A 12,635-nucleotide genomic window follows, 5' to 3' on the forward strand; every position below is an offset into this window, starting at 1 on the left:
AACGCTGTGTGAATCAGAAATTATCCTTGTCCTCTGGTGATCAGAAACCAAGGTTAAAGCAATTGTAGAAGACACATACAAACATAACAACTAAACATCTCTATAGTGGCAGAAACAGGGTTTACTCACTTTTTAAATTTTTTTTTTTTTTTTAATTTAAATGTTGACAATATAGCTTTCATACAAATGTTTAACAAGCACATTCTGCTGCTTAAACAAAAACAAAGACGGCAAAACAAACCATGGGGTAAGTGAACAATACTATAACCCTTTCCATTGAACAATACTATAACCCTTTCCATTGAACAATACTATAACCCTTTCCATTGAACAATACTATAACCCTTTCCATTGAACAACACTATAACCCTTTCCATTGAACAACACTATAACCCTTTACATTGAACAACACTATAACCCTTTACATTGAACAATACTATAACCATTTACATTGTTTGGATAAACAGTTCTCACAGTTCAACTAAAGCAGTACTTTGTTTATTTTAAAAGGTGCATATTAATAGAGTCCCAATTTTGCCAATGCAAAAGACCAGTAAATGAATTTCAGTTCTCTGTATTTATAGTGCGTCACTGGTTTGTGAATACAGCATTATAGGAAATGGGAAATAATGAAGTGCTTTGTCAATCCAAACTTTTAAGCCCGATACTGCAGAAATAGTAAAATACTTTGTCAAGCAGACAGCCCCTTCCTCCCCTGGATTGTGTGTAAATGCTTCATTAACCTCACAGAGGGGAATTATTACGGACATGCACTTTGATGTCTAGCTTTTTTTTTGTTTGTTAAACCTGGCTTTGCTGAACAAGATACAAGGGTTTAAGAACAGATGAATCATTCCAATGTTTATCCACCAGTATAAAAAGTGACACACTTATAAATGTACATAACTGAAGAGGGGGGGCACTTCAAGGCATGATTTAATTTTTACAAGCATTCACTACTCGTTTGATGTGCCAAAAGTGCTTTTTTTTTTTTTTTTTTTTTTATAAATAAATACTGTAAGGATTGTCTCTGGGCACAAGAGAAATGAGCATTAAGCAAAATTTTTCTTTTTTTAAATATATAAATTAAAGCATGCAAGGAGTTTAGGGTTGTGGCATCTCTCTGATTTCTTGCAGAAAACCCTATTTCTACCGACCTGCCGGTCACACTGATAGAAAGACAAGGTATTCGCTAAACAAGTATTAGAAAATGAAAAAGGCAACCCAGTGACATTTTTACAGTTTTTAAAAAATTATGCACAGCTTGGTTTTAATTCTGGTTCTTCACCCTGCATTACTGACGCTAAAGGTGAAAATTACTAAATTCTTAAACCTTTAGACTTTGTCTTTTTAAAGTAAATGTAAATCGCTTTTAATATTGTTAAGTGAAATTTAAGGCAGCAGTTCCAATGCCACATCTACCTCAATGTTCAAGTGAAGCTACCAGGTTAATCGAATGAAAGGGGGTTTGGAACATGAAGGGATTAAAACACAAACACTTTCCAGCCTGGGTGTGTGAAGGAGCACCCAAAGAAAAGCCCTTCACACGCCTGATCCAGTAACCAATCAAACACCACCTCCCTGCTCCCTGAACCAATCGTCACTCTCAGCTTGACGCTCGCCCTGTCAATATTGTTAATATTCACAGGAAACACGTTCACCGCTTCCATGTCGAAAGTCACCGCAGATCCAGTTGAAATGGCCGGTAGCTGGTTGGTCATTTCTTTGCTGTTTACAAATACTGCACCTGGAGGTACGAGAGAAATGCAGTGAGAAGTCATGAACTGCCTCATACCAATAGCCCTTGATTCTGTAGCCACAGGGAGCTGGTTTACAACAATATTCCAGCCAGGCCCGTGGAGATGCTGCACATATAAATATAGCAGTTCTAGGTGCTGAAAGTGTATTAATATAACAGTTCTAGGTGCTGCAAGTGTATTAATATAGAAGTTCTAGGTGCTGCAAGTGAAGAATGTCACCGATCATCGTCGTCCCCCCCCACTCACCGCTGGTAGTAATGCAAACAGCCTGATCTCGTTGTAGGGAATCCTGTCCATTGCGACGGTCCACACAGACTCCCACACTGTCCCGCTTGTCTGGCTGACCTGCACTTATAATTCTGCAGGGAGAGAGAGAGCAGAGAAGACATTATATATACACACACACGCTCTTCCATGAAAAAGTTTTTTCAACTCTGTGTCAGAGCTACAGGGAAAAAAATGTAAAACCTGCAGGGATAGAAATAAGACTCTGGTTGCAGAGCATTTACCTATTCCAAGTTGTACTACAAGCTTACATTTGCCACAGTATATAGGTAAATTCAGGTGCGTCTTATTAAACTGGAATGGATCAAACTGCTATGCAATGGGAGTCTTATTTCCATCCCTGGACTGGAATACTATCTTCCACAGTGAGATGTCATATCTTTGGCAAACCCTCTGTGATTACCCCCCAAGCTAACGCTGTCATTCCCCACAAGGAAGCACAAGAGGCGGAGACTCACCTGAAAGTGAGGGTCTGTCTACAGCAGTAGGTGGGGGCCTGTGAGTACAGGACCCTGGCTCCACACAGCGGGGAGTCGTTTCTCAGTGCGATGTCCCTACGGCTGCTCAGACTGTACTCTTCATTGCCCGGGCTCCATTCTGCAGAGAGAGAGTTAAACAGGCCATCGAGAAAACAGCAGCACACACGCGAGAGGAGAGAAGGTACGCTACATTCAATAACCACCATGTGTTATAAAAGTGTTTTGGATTCACGTGGGCAGCGCGCTCCCTCGTTCTGGGGACGGTGATGCCCGGCTGTGTGTGGTTACCGTGGGGGGCGAGGGTGGTGCAGGCAGTCTGGGGGACGCTCCAGGGGCTCCACTCCTGGCAGCCGTCGCCCCGCGCGCACACGCGGAACAGGTACTCTGTGTAGGGGTCCAGGTGCAGCACCAGGTACTCGCTGTCCTGCCCCACATAGGCATCCTCGAAGTGGATCGACGTGCTCCTGCGAAACTGGAGGCGGTAGCCCTGAGCTGCAAAGTCATCATCCACCTACAAATACAAACCAATAAAATAGAGACCCAATCTGCAATTAACTGGAGTATAACCACCGCTCTCAGAACAACCACGTGGTCTTTACCGAAGGACGAGTGGAGTTTAGTTTATTCCAGGGCCAGCCCGGGGTCCAGGTCAAACAGTATGGAATGCTTCAGGTCTTGTACGATCAGTGCCACAAAGCCAAAGTGTACGCCTTTAAAAAGGGGTCACAGAGGATGAAATAATTCCATTAACCTTACCTGCTGCCTCCGCACTTCCCTGCACTAAGTTGTTTTTAAAGAAACACGTGTTCTATACACTGCTGATGGGACACTGACCTGCAAACTGAAACTTTCTTTAACCTGGCAGAGAACCAGGTAGCGTTTTTCAAAAATGAAATGTGCATGTCTGCTGTAACATGCGCGTCTGTCAAAACTGCACGCGACGTGAGCCCTGCAAAGCTTACGGTAGTGCACGGCAGGTAAGGCTTCTGGTCTCATTTCATCAGCCAGAACAACAGAAACATCACCACAGTGGAAGCCCTGCACCCTGGCTCTGTCTGAAAGCTTACTGAGCTAGTTGAGAAGCGTCCCTGTCACGCTCACCTTACACCAGCGCACAAGGACCCCTCCCGGCCGCTCCACCAGCTCGTCGATCTGCACGGGAGGGTGCGACGCCACACTGCCATGGGTGCAAATCCTGCCCTTCACCGCGGGGAGCAGGGAGTCGTCGAGCTGAGCAGACAGGCAGGACACCTCCGCAAGAGACGGCACCTCGGGCAGACTGCAAGGAAAACACAGCCATCAGTGCAGGGGCATGTCAGGCTGAAACTGAGGATATCAATTCAGCAAAGGGGACCGTCACCAACAGCTGGCCCCCCCCGGAATCCCGAGGCCCGTCGGGGCCCCTCCCCTCGGTCTCCTACCTGTCCAGTTGAATCTGCAGAGCCTTTTTGGTAAAGCTGACCAGCTTGTCGTCCTTCTCTCCAACCCCGCAGTGCAGAGCAGCCTCGCCTGGAAGACAGGAGGCTTTGAGAAGGTTTGCAGTGACTTTCCAAAGGCTCTGATGTTTCAGTGCTTCAAGGGCTTCGTAAAGCCCTTTTCCTTCTTCTGCAATAGGCATCTCTAATCTTTAATGCTTTGACTACTCTTTAATAATAAAAGGACAGGACAGGAACATCTGGGCAAACACAGGCAGTTCCCATGACGACTTCATCAGCCAGGACAGCTGTAGGATGAACCGTCATCCCCTTGCAATGCTCTGGTCTCATTGTAATGTCTTATTCTGTCTGCCCTCAGTCTGTTAATTAAAAATGAAATAGCACGTAAACGAAGAAGTACTACTAAAAGAATATAAACCCAATGACACATGTTTCGATTAAGAGTATTTCAATGTCTTTACTACTGACTGTTTTATAGTCACGGATGAATTAAACAGAAAGGCTCCCTCCTACCTTCCCTGAGCAGCTCGTCGGCCATGCTCACCCCCTGCTCAATCAGTTTCTGGCAGTCGTCCAGCGGCCGGATGCTGTCCTGCTCGATAGCGTCCACCTCCAGCAGCAGAGCAGCCAGTCGCTCCTCCAGCAGCCTGCTGACCGTGCCCTGCAGCTCCTGGAAGTGCTGCACCAGGACGGCCCGGGTCTGCGTCGCGCTGCCCTTGATCTGGAGAGAGAGGAGGACAGACAGAGCCCCAGTCAGAGGATCAGCTCGGAACTGCAACCCCAAACTCTGGTGGACTCCAGCTTTAATCAAACCTGCATGACTCACAAGTAACCAGCTTCTGAGACTGTAGTCATGCGCGTGTGTGTATACTGATAGAGATCGAGATACAGGCAGGCACACAGACAGGAGAGCTCATGGAGTCACTGACGGGAAATGGTAACGTGGGTTAACAGGAATGATTCAACAATAAGCAAGATTTTTTATCTATAGCAAGGAAATGCTGCAAAATGAGAGATTGTTAAGAGAGATAGATCGATGCAGACATACGGGCTCTGCATCTCAGTAAACAGTGCAGCGTTGTTTATCTGCTGAAACACGTCAGTAACACTGGATCCCGGACAGTCTCGGAAGTCCTGTTCTCATTGTGATTTCTAAAGGAAGTGATGTGCATCATGACAATTAGCAGGCTGCAGAGCGGTGCCCACATGTTTACAGGTAACTTCCTCTGCAGACAGCTCCCACCTTCAAACAGGAAGACTGTTTGCTTTAAACTAGTCAGGCTGCATTTCCTGGAGGCAGCAGTTTGTGCTAGTCTGTGACACCCTTCATCCAGTGCTCAGCTCCTTATTAAACACTGCTTACAGGAGGCATGCTGCCTGGCGAGACAGGCACAGACCTGTGTGCCCAAGTGAGCCGCTGCTCTCAAAAGGTGGCAGAATGCAGCTTTACTGTAGTGTTGCTATGGAGACGACCCATCATGTCATACTTATCTGACTGTGATTCTGCTTAATAAATAGCTGGTTTTTAAACTGGACGCTCAGCTGCCAAAGTGAAAGAGACAACCTTTATTTGCGTAACAAAATAACTGCATGCATCTGAACTAGTGTACTCTCAGATCCAATTCCCAGCTGCAGCTGTGACAGGATCCTCACTGAACCAGCACTGACGCCCACATGGTTTATAATTAGCAGGAACCACTTTAAAAAGATCATGCTTTTTCCCCCCTGATGCAACCTGAGTTATTTGAAGATGTTTCTGTTTCTTTGTCTCTTCCTTGTTTCTCCCATGCTGCTGCTTTTGAAACCTCAGTGGCCTCGACAGCTGATCTCCCTCAACCTTTCTGGGAATAAACAGCATTCCTTCTGGGAGGGGAGCTGGTTACATCTGACTGAACTCCACCACCAGCCCGTACAGGCAGAGGAAACAGGGATGGAGAGAGGGAGCGATTCCCATTCCTGTTGTCCTGCAAACAGGATCAAGCCTCCCTATGCTTTTCCTCTCTGCGGTTAAGCTCCTAAAAAAAAAAAACCTTCTTGGATTGACACTCTGGGTGATCACCAGAACAGACTGTAGCTCAGGTGGCTGCCTTATGTTTTTACTGGTCCCTGAAAAGTCATCTGTTGCTCCGCTGGCATTTCCCACGTCTGGTGGAGTTCAGGAGCTCTCCTGCCTGTTGCAAGGATATAGCTGGCAGGATGTTTACTCTGAGCCTTCGAGGGACAAGGAAAGCTTCCAGAATATCCTGGAAGGTGTATCTTGGTTAACACTTGGTGCAAATCATGCTGACCATCACAGGGCAATGCAAAGATATGCAAGCTGTATCTAACTGCAGCCATTAAATATCACGTTACTACAGACTGCATTTTATTATTCCAAGCTTAGGGAATGAGGTTTCACTAATAGTTTAAATATAACAGGGCATCACAGAGCAGGTGGGACAGTGCAAACAACACAAAAAATACAGTGTAATTAAAACTAAAAATAAAGCATTTGAAGTGGGACTGGGACAGTGTGTGCTGGTGTGTGAATGCACTCCCTATCCCTCTGACTGTGCTCCGACACTAACAAGGCAGCGCATGAAGAACCCTCGACCGCTTAAATTGTCAAAAGCCTTTTTAATTTTGCATTTATTTTAAATCTTGCCTTTTTCATATACAATACATGAACCTCCCTAGTACCTTGGGGTCAATGATAATCTGCAGTGCTGTGAATCGAGCTCTAATCTTCTAATACAGTGTGAAAGTACAGAGGTGGACAGCAAGATCTCTAGCTGCTTTCTAGGATGTGGAAATCAAGGGAAGCTCTTTAATATACAGTAATGTACAGGTCATACTTCTCCACTGACATGTGCAGAATGGTATCCCAGGGGCCTCACTGACTGGTGCCTGTTTCAATCCCAATACTTAGAGGTGAAAGACCTGCATGCTAATCTACTTGGTCACCCTATCCCTTTGTCTGCCACCTCCCTGATAAATGCATTCCTTGCTGCACTGTATCGAAACTATATATATAATATATATATATATATATATATATATATATATATATATGTGAGGGGGTGTCACAATCAGGAAGAGGATTTAAGGTGGCACGGCTAGGTGACAGTTGAAGTAGCTGCCTGCGTGCCACCTCTGTGTAACAATCTCACCAGCGTGCTAATGAAGCAGCCGAGGTGTGTGAGAATGGGAAACCCTGTTTATCATTGGTCAGCATGATGCAGACAGTATCCCTGTATTCATTTTGTAAAAGCTGAAACAAGGCAAGGCACATACAGGCTACATTTGATCTTCTCTCAAGTGTAAAAACAGTTACATTATTCATTCATTCGTTCATTCAAGACCAAGGTGGTGGCTTCCAATAAATATCCTCCCAGCATCCTCAAGCGGTGGTGACCGCCGAGATACAGAAGTAAGAATACGGGTGGTAACCATTTATTCACAAGGCTTGTAGTTCATGAAATAGGGACCCTCAACGACCAGCTGAAATATGCTGTTGTACCAGATGCATTGGTTTCCTTTTTGATGCAGATCTTTTTAAATCCTGTTAAAGGGAACGAATATGTCCTTTTCGCTTACTTCAGTGTATGTTCAAATAAGTTTCTTTAAAAAAAAAAAAAGTAAACAGCGCCCCCTACCTGCTGGCGCGCCAGGTCCAGGCCCTGCACCCTGTGCTGTAGCTCACTCCTGTAGTTCTGCGCTGCCTCGATGCTCTCCTTCGCCTCCTGGAGCAGAGCCTCTGCCTCGATCGACATGCTGCCAACACACAAGCAAGCAGCGCTCAGAGCACCATCTACACAATGCAACCCAGATCTATCACTCCCATTATATTACTGGAACAATAATCCTTATGGCCCGATTTGGATTTGTGTGTGACTTAAGTTTGTTTTTAAGGTTCTGATGCATTAAATGAAGTTTAATATTTATGAACCTGTTTAAGACGTCATTAAATAAGTCTAGATATGTTTCATGTATTTTATTGAATCCATCCAAACAGACACACAGTGCTCCCCCTTTTGCAACGCTGTAGCCTGGAGCCTCGGGTAAGAGATTGCCAGTACAGAGGCTGCAAAAGCTCGTGGACAGACGTGGTGGTGCAAATGACAGCCTTGACCAGGACCCAGAACTGCCTTATAAGGAGGAAGCACTGCACTCTTTACAGCAGTTTAGTCAATACAATACAACACTGAGCTAGAGTTTAAAGGCAATTGAAAATGCACAGTTTGTCAGCGACAACCTCCAGGTACAAGGTATGTATTTAATTCCCACATTCTTGCTTCATACAAGCCCCGCTCCTGCTCAGTTAGACACACACAGAAAGACAGTCTGATTCTGTTCTGCTTCAGCATCGGTCGTAAGTATCCTCTGGGAAAGATTCTGTAATAGCTTTCTGGGTTCTTTCCAATGTACCTGAAATACCGGATTCAGATCATCAAAGACTAGAAGCAAAAACACTCTATTACATTTTGTCACTGGAAATGCCTCAGCAGAGAATGGAACCACGTGAACTGTCTGCCTGCCTCTGCAACCAATTATTATTCCACACGAGGGAATGCGCTTTGAACGTTACCAGTGTGGACTAATTCCCAGCAGGCTCCCTCGTTACAGAATGTCACAAATTAAATGTTAACACAGACCTCGTCAAATCTGCATGAAAAACTAACGTGCTGCCTACCGGAGCTATTTACTGCCATATTACCCTTCGGTGTGTTACAGCACTTAATCAGCAGTATAACTCCATGAACTAACTTCAAGTTCACCACTTGAAACTGTACTAGTACTGGGGCACTGATCTAGCTAAACAACCACTCCACCACTTCCTTCCACGCCAGGCAGCACCCGGAGGTTCATCCGAACGCACTTCAGCGTGCAGGGCATTCACGCTGCCTGGACCTGCAACGTGACGGAAATCCAGCCTGTGACTGCTTTACACTGCGTCACCACACTGAGGACCACATTTCAAAGCGTTTTTAATTAACTCCTATTTTTTGAAAGCAGAAAAAATCATGTTAATGTTACAAAATGAGAAACAAGCACCACCTGAGTGCCAAAGAAAACTTGCATTATATTTCTTAGTAGTTTGGTTCTCCTTTTGTAAAATGAACAGGCGTTAATTAGATGGGAGTAAACGCTTTGAAAATGTGGCCCTGAGACACTGTATTGGAATATCTTCGCTGCTACTGCTGTGATACCAGCAGCGCATTCTCCTTACATTTCCCAGTCCTTTAACACAATCACTTAATGATTCCACAGAAACCCAGGGATGGAAATAAGACTCCCTTTGCATAGCAGTTTGATCCATTCCGGGTTTTACTATGAGTTTATTAAGACACTCCTGAGCTTGATACCTATACTGTACACTGTGTCAAGTCGATGTTAAAATCTGGAATGGGTGAACGGCTATGCAATAGGAGTCTTATTTCCACCTCTGGATACCCAATCGCAATATACAGCTCCAGGACACTCTGTGTATGTCTACCTGCACTACCCTTATGAAAGTGTGCTCTGGTAAATCAGTATTTTTGCAGTTTCCTCATGCTTTCCTGAATGTAATTAACTATAGTCTACCATGTTTAACAGCATGCTTTACCATGCTTTCAGTGTGCTGTATGACACTTTGCAATGCTTTTACTATGTTCAACTTCTTATAAAGGTGGGCATTCAGAATATATCCAAGTCCATATTGGCCCCCTGTCAGGACAGACAGCGATCAAGTGCAGGGAGGGCTCGTTATTTTTTCATTGGCTTGTTGTGGTGTTGCCATCCTGGCACTGCTCAGAGGCAGACTGTGCCCCCTGTGTATCATCTCTGTGAAGGATGAATCACACTCACCCAGACTACTAGACAGTGGGGCTGCCTGCCAGAAGACACTATTGAATCTTACAGTAGCTTCAGCCCAGCCACTGTCTCACTGCACGACCTTGGCCAAGCTACATTGCAGTCCTGCAGTCTGATAACCACATTCTTCCACGCAGCATCCTGAGAACTCTACCAACATCAGGGGAAAAAACACCTTACTGACTCGCCACTGTGGGTGTTTCTGAGCCCTGCAGCCACGCTTCTCCGCCGACGTCAGGGCAGCGAGGACACAGAAATGCAGGCTTCAGTTGTGCAGCCCGGAAAGCAAGAACGGACACCTACAGGAAACTGTTGGATTTTTCTTTTTTAAATCAGTCGTTGTTGTGAATATGGAGTGTACAGTCTTGAATAGCTGATACAATCAGCTGCAGTCCATTCACTGATGTTTAGTGCAGCCGATTGCCAGTTTAAACGCAGCACCCGCACGCTTAACGTTAGTCATTCTGTTTTTTTCAAGTCGACTGAAGAGGCGCTTTGCAAGTTCCTGCTAGCTCTGTATCTGACTAGTTCAAATGGTGTGTAACCCAGTTTCCGCAGTTCAGACACCCATGGGAGGCATTACCATATAAAACTAATAAAACAGTCATATAGTTTGATTAAGAGAAAAGTTTTTTTTGTAAGATACAAAAACATACAGTAATACAGTACTTATATATTATAGATATATATATAATATAGATATATATATTATATATATATATATATATCATTAATTGAACATAATTATTATTATTATTATTATTATTATATATTATTATTATTATTATTATTATTATTATTATTATGTTTCGTTTAATTTAAGCAAAAGTGATCAATCAGCTAAACAAAACGCACGCAGCCCAAGGCGCTGTGCTAATGAGGCGCTACAACTCTCAATTTCTTTAGGAACTTCACGACAGACTCTCGGGTCTTAAAGAAAAACACACCCAAAGTTTCACATTTCTAACAATTAGCATCACTGCTCAAGACACGGGCTTTTAAGCTTTTGATAACGCCATGCATGATATTACAAACAAACGCTACATACCTGCCTGAGTCAAAGTAAATTCATAATCTTCAAATATATATATATATATATATATATATATATATATATATATATATATATATATATATATATATATATATATCTCCTCCCCTATTTCATGTATCGCTACCAGTCATCTGCGCTCTGCAGCTGAACTGGGCTGAGAGGCGTGCTCTCTGACAGCTGGAGGGAACAGCACAAGCAGGGCTAGACCGCTGGAGAGGCGGTACTGCTTTGCTGGAGACTAGGTTGTACTCTTTTCCGTATCTTAAATACTTGACAGAATTGCATTGTTAGTTGTGTTTAGTTACAGGATCGTCTCTAAGTTTGTTATGTTGTGCAAGCAAACAAAATGCAACATTTTCAAAACAAAACACTAAGTTGCTCAAATTGATAGCGAAGTGTTAGCGCACTTTCGGTTTGTGTTATTTTTTATAGTTTAACCCGCTTTCCATTGCCAGCGCCTGGTGGTCGCTCGGAGTAAATGCATTTGAATATATCTCTGATTCGGTGATTGTAAACGCCTGTACTAAATTGTCTTTATATTTTTGATAACTGTTTCATTTGTTACTCATTCTCAGTAATCTTTGGAACGCGGGTCTACTGATCGGGGAAGATGCATATTGATTGTGATGTCTCAATAATCGATCCAAACACTGGGGTGCACTGAGTCTTTATCGACAGATCTCGTTACAGACGCTTGATTATTAGCAGAGATGACTTCCCACGGCTTTGAATCCAGCTCCAGAAACACCTGCAAACTGATCAGCGATTCCCCGTCTCATCGGTGCTTTCTCTCGGGCAATTCACTCAGTAAAAGAAGAACAGCGTTTAATAAAAGTAAAACGGAAACAAGCTGAATATCTGAAAGCCCCAGAACTCGTTTATAACTTTTTATAACGTGATACGTAGCCCCATCCGAGGGTGCATTTGATTAATTAGCCAAATACAATCTCACTGCACTGACCTTCTACACAATAAACTACCGGTATTTAAGAAAACTGTGTTAAAGAATGAAAACAAACAAAAAAAAGAATTAAGCACAACTGGGAATTAAAGAATTAATTTGAATACAGGCGATTTCAATGTCACGGAAAGTCACCTGCAGGGGCTGCCTCAAGAGGGCGCTGTTCGCCGCGCTCCACGCCGCGAATCATGACGGCGGCGCTCGCCTGCCCTCCGATTGGTGGAGCCGGCCCTGCCGGAGGTCCGTGTTGCTTGGCGCCATTTCCTTGAAGAAGAAGCCATGTGGTATTTGAGCGCTTCTTGTTGTGAGCAGTCATGAACGCAGATATAACAAAACCGGCAACGGGCATCTTTCTGCATGAGAAAAAACAGCTTTTGCGCAGGCGTCCGCTATTTCAAAACACGCTGCGTGTCGCTGGTTTAGTTTGAGACATTTTTTTTTTAATTTATTTATCCTGTATTTTTATTTTTTAGCTGCTAGCTTTATGTGAAGTAACCCGGCGATAGCTTCATTTAAGCTACCGTTTTAAATAATGATATATACTTTTACTGTATGGTCGATTATTTACTGAGCAAAACCCAGACATGTAGTTGCGTGCGCGGGTAGAATAATTTAAAAACACCAGGAGGGAAAGGAATGGTGTCGCTTTTATAACTGGACTACGAAAGAGGTAACACGTTTTATTATTAATATTATTATTCACATTTAAATCATTTTCTGTATATAGTATGTGGGGGTTTTCTATCTAATGTACTGTACTGGGATTTCTGTACAAATGATCGTGTTTATTCTAATTGTATTTTCACTGTGTCCAACATATTTTAT

General features: G+C 43.8%; 1 protein-coding gene across 1 annotated transcript; it reads right to left on the reverse strand.

Annotated features, from left to right (window-relative positions):
• Positions 1–181: 181 nt before the first annotated feature.
• LOC121296158 (cytokine receptor-like factor 3) lies at positions 182–7,712 on the reverse strand. Its single transcript, XM_041221415.1, has 8 exons — positions 7,596–7,712; positions 4,474–4,681; positions 3,946–4,033; positions 3,626–3,803; positions 2,813–3,035; positions 2,504–2,642; positions 2,007–2,119; positions 182–1,747 (listed from the first exon to the last, which is right to left on the reverse strand). The coding sequence occupies exons 1-8, from the start codon at positions 7,710–7,712 to the stop codon at positions 1,485–1,487; spliced, it is 1,329 nt and encodes a 442-aa protein (XP_041077349.1). The 3' UTR covers positions 182–1,484.
• Positions 7,713–12,635: the final 4,923 nt, after the last annotated feature.

This window comes from Polyodon spathula, chromosome 21 (assembly GCF_017654505.1).
Source record: "Polyodon spathula isolate WHYD16114869_AA chromosome 21, ASM1765450v1, whole genome shotgun sequence".
In the NCBI taxonomy this organism is placed as follows: Eukaryota; Metazoa; Chordata; class Actinopteri; order Acipenseriformes; family Polyodontidae; genus Polyodon; species Polyodon spathula.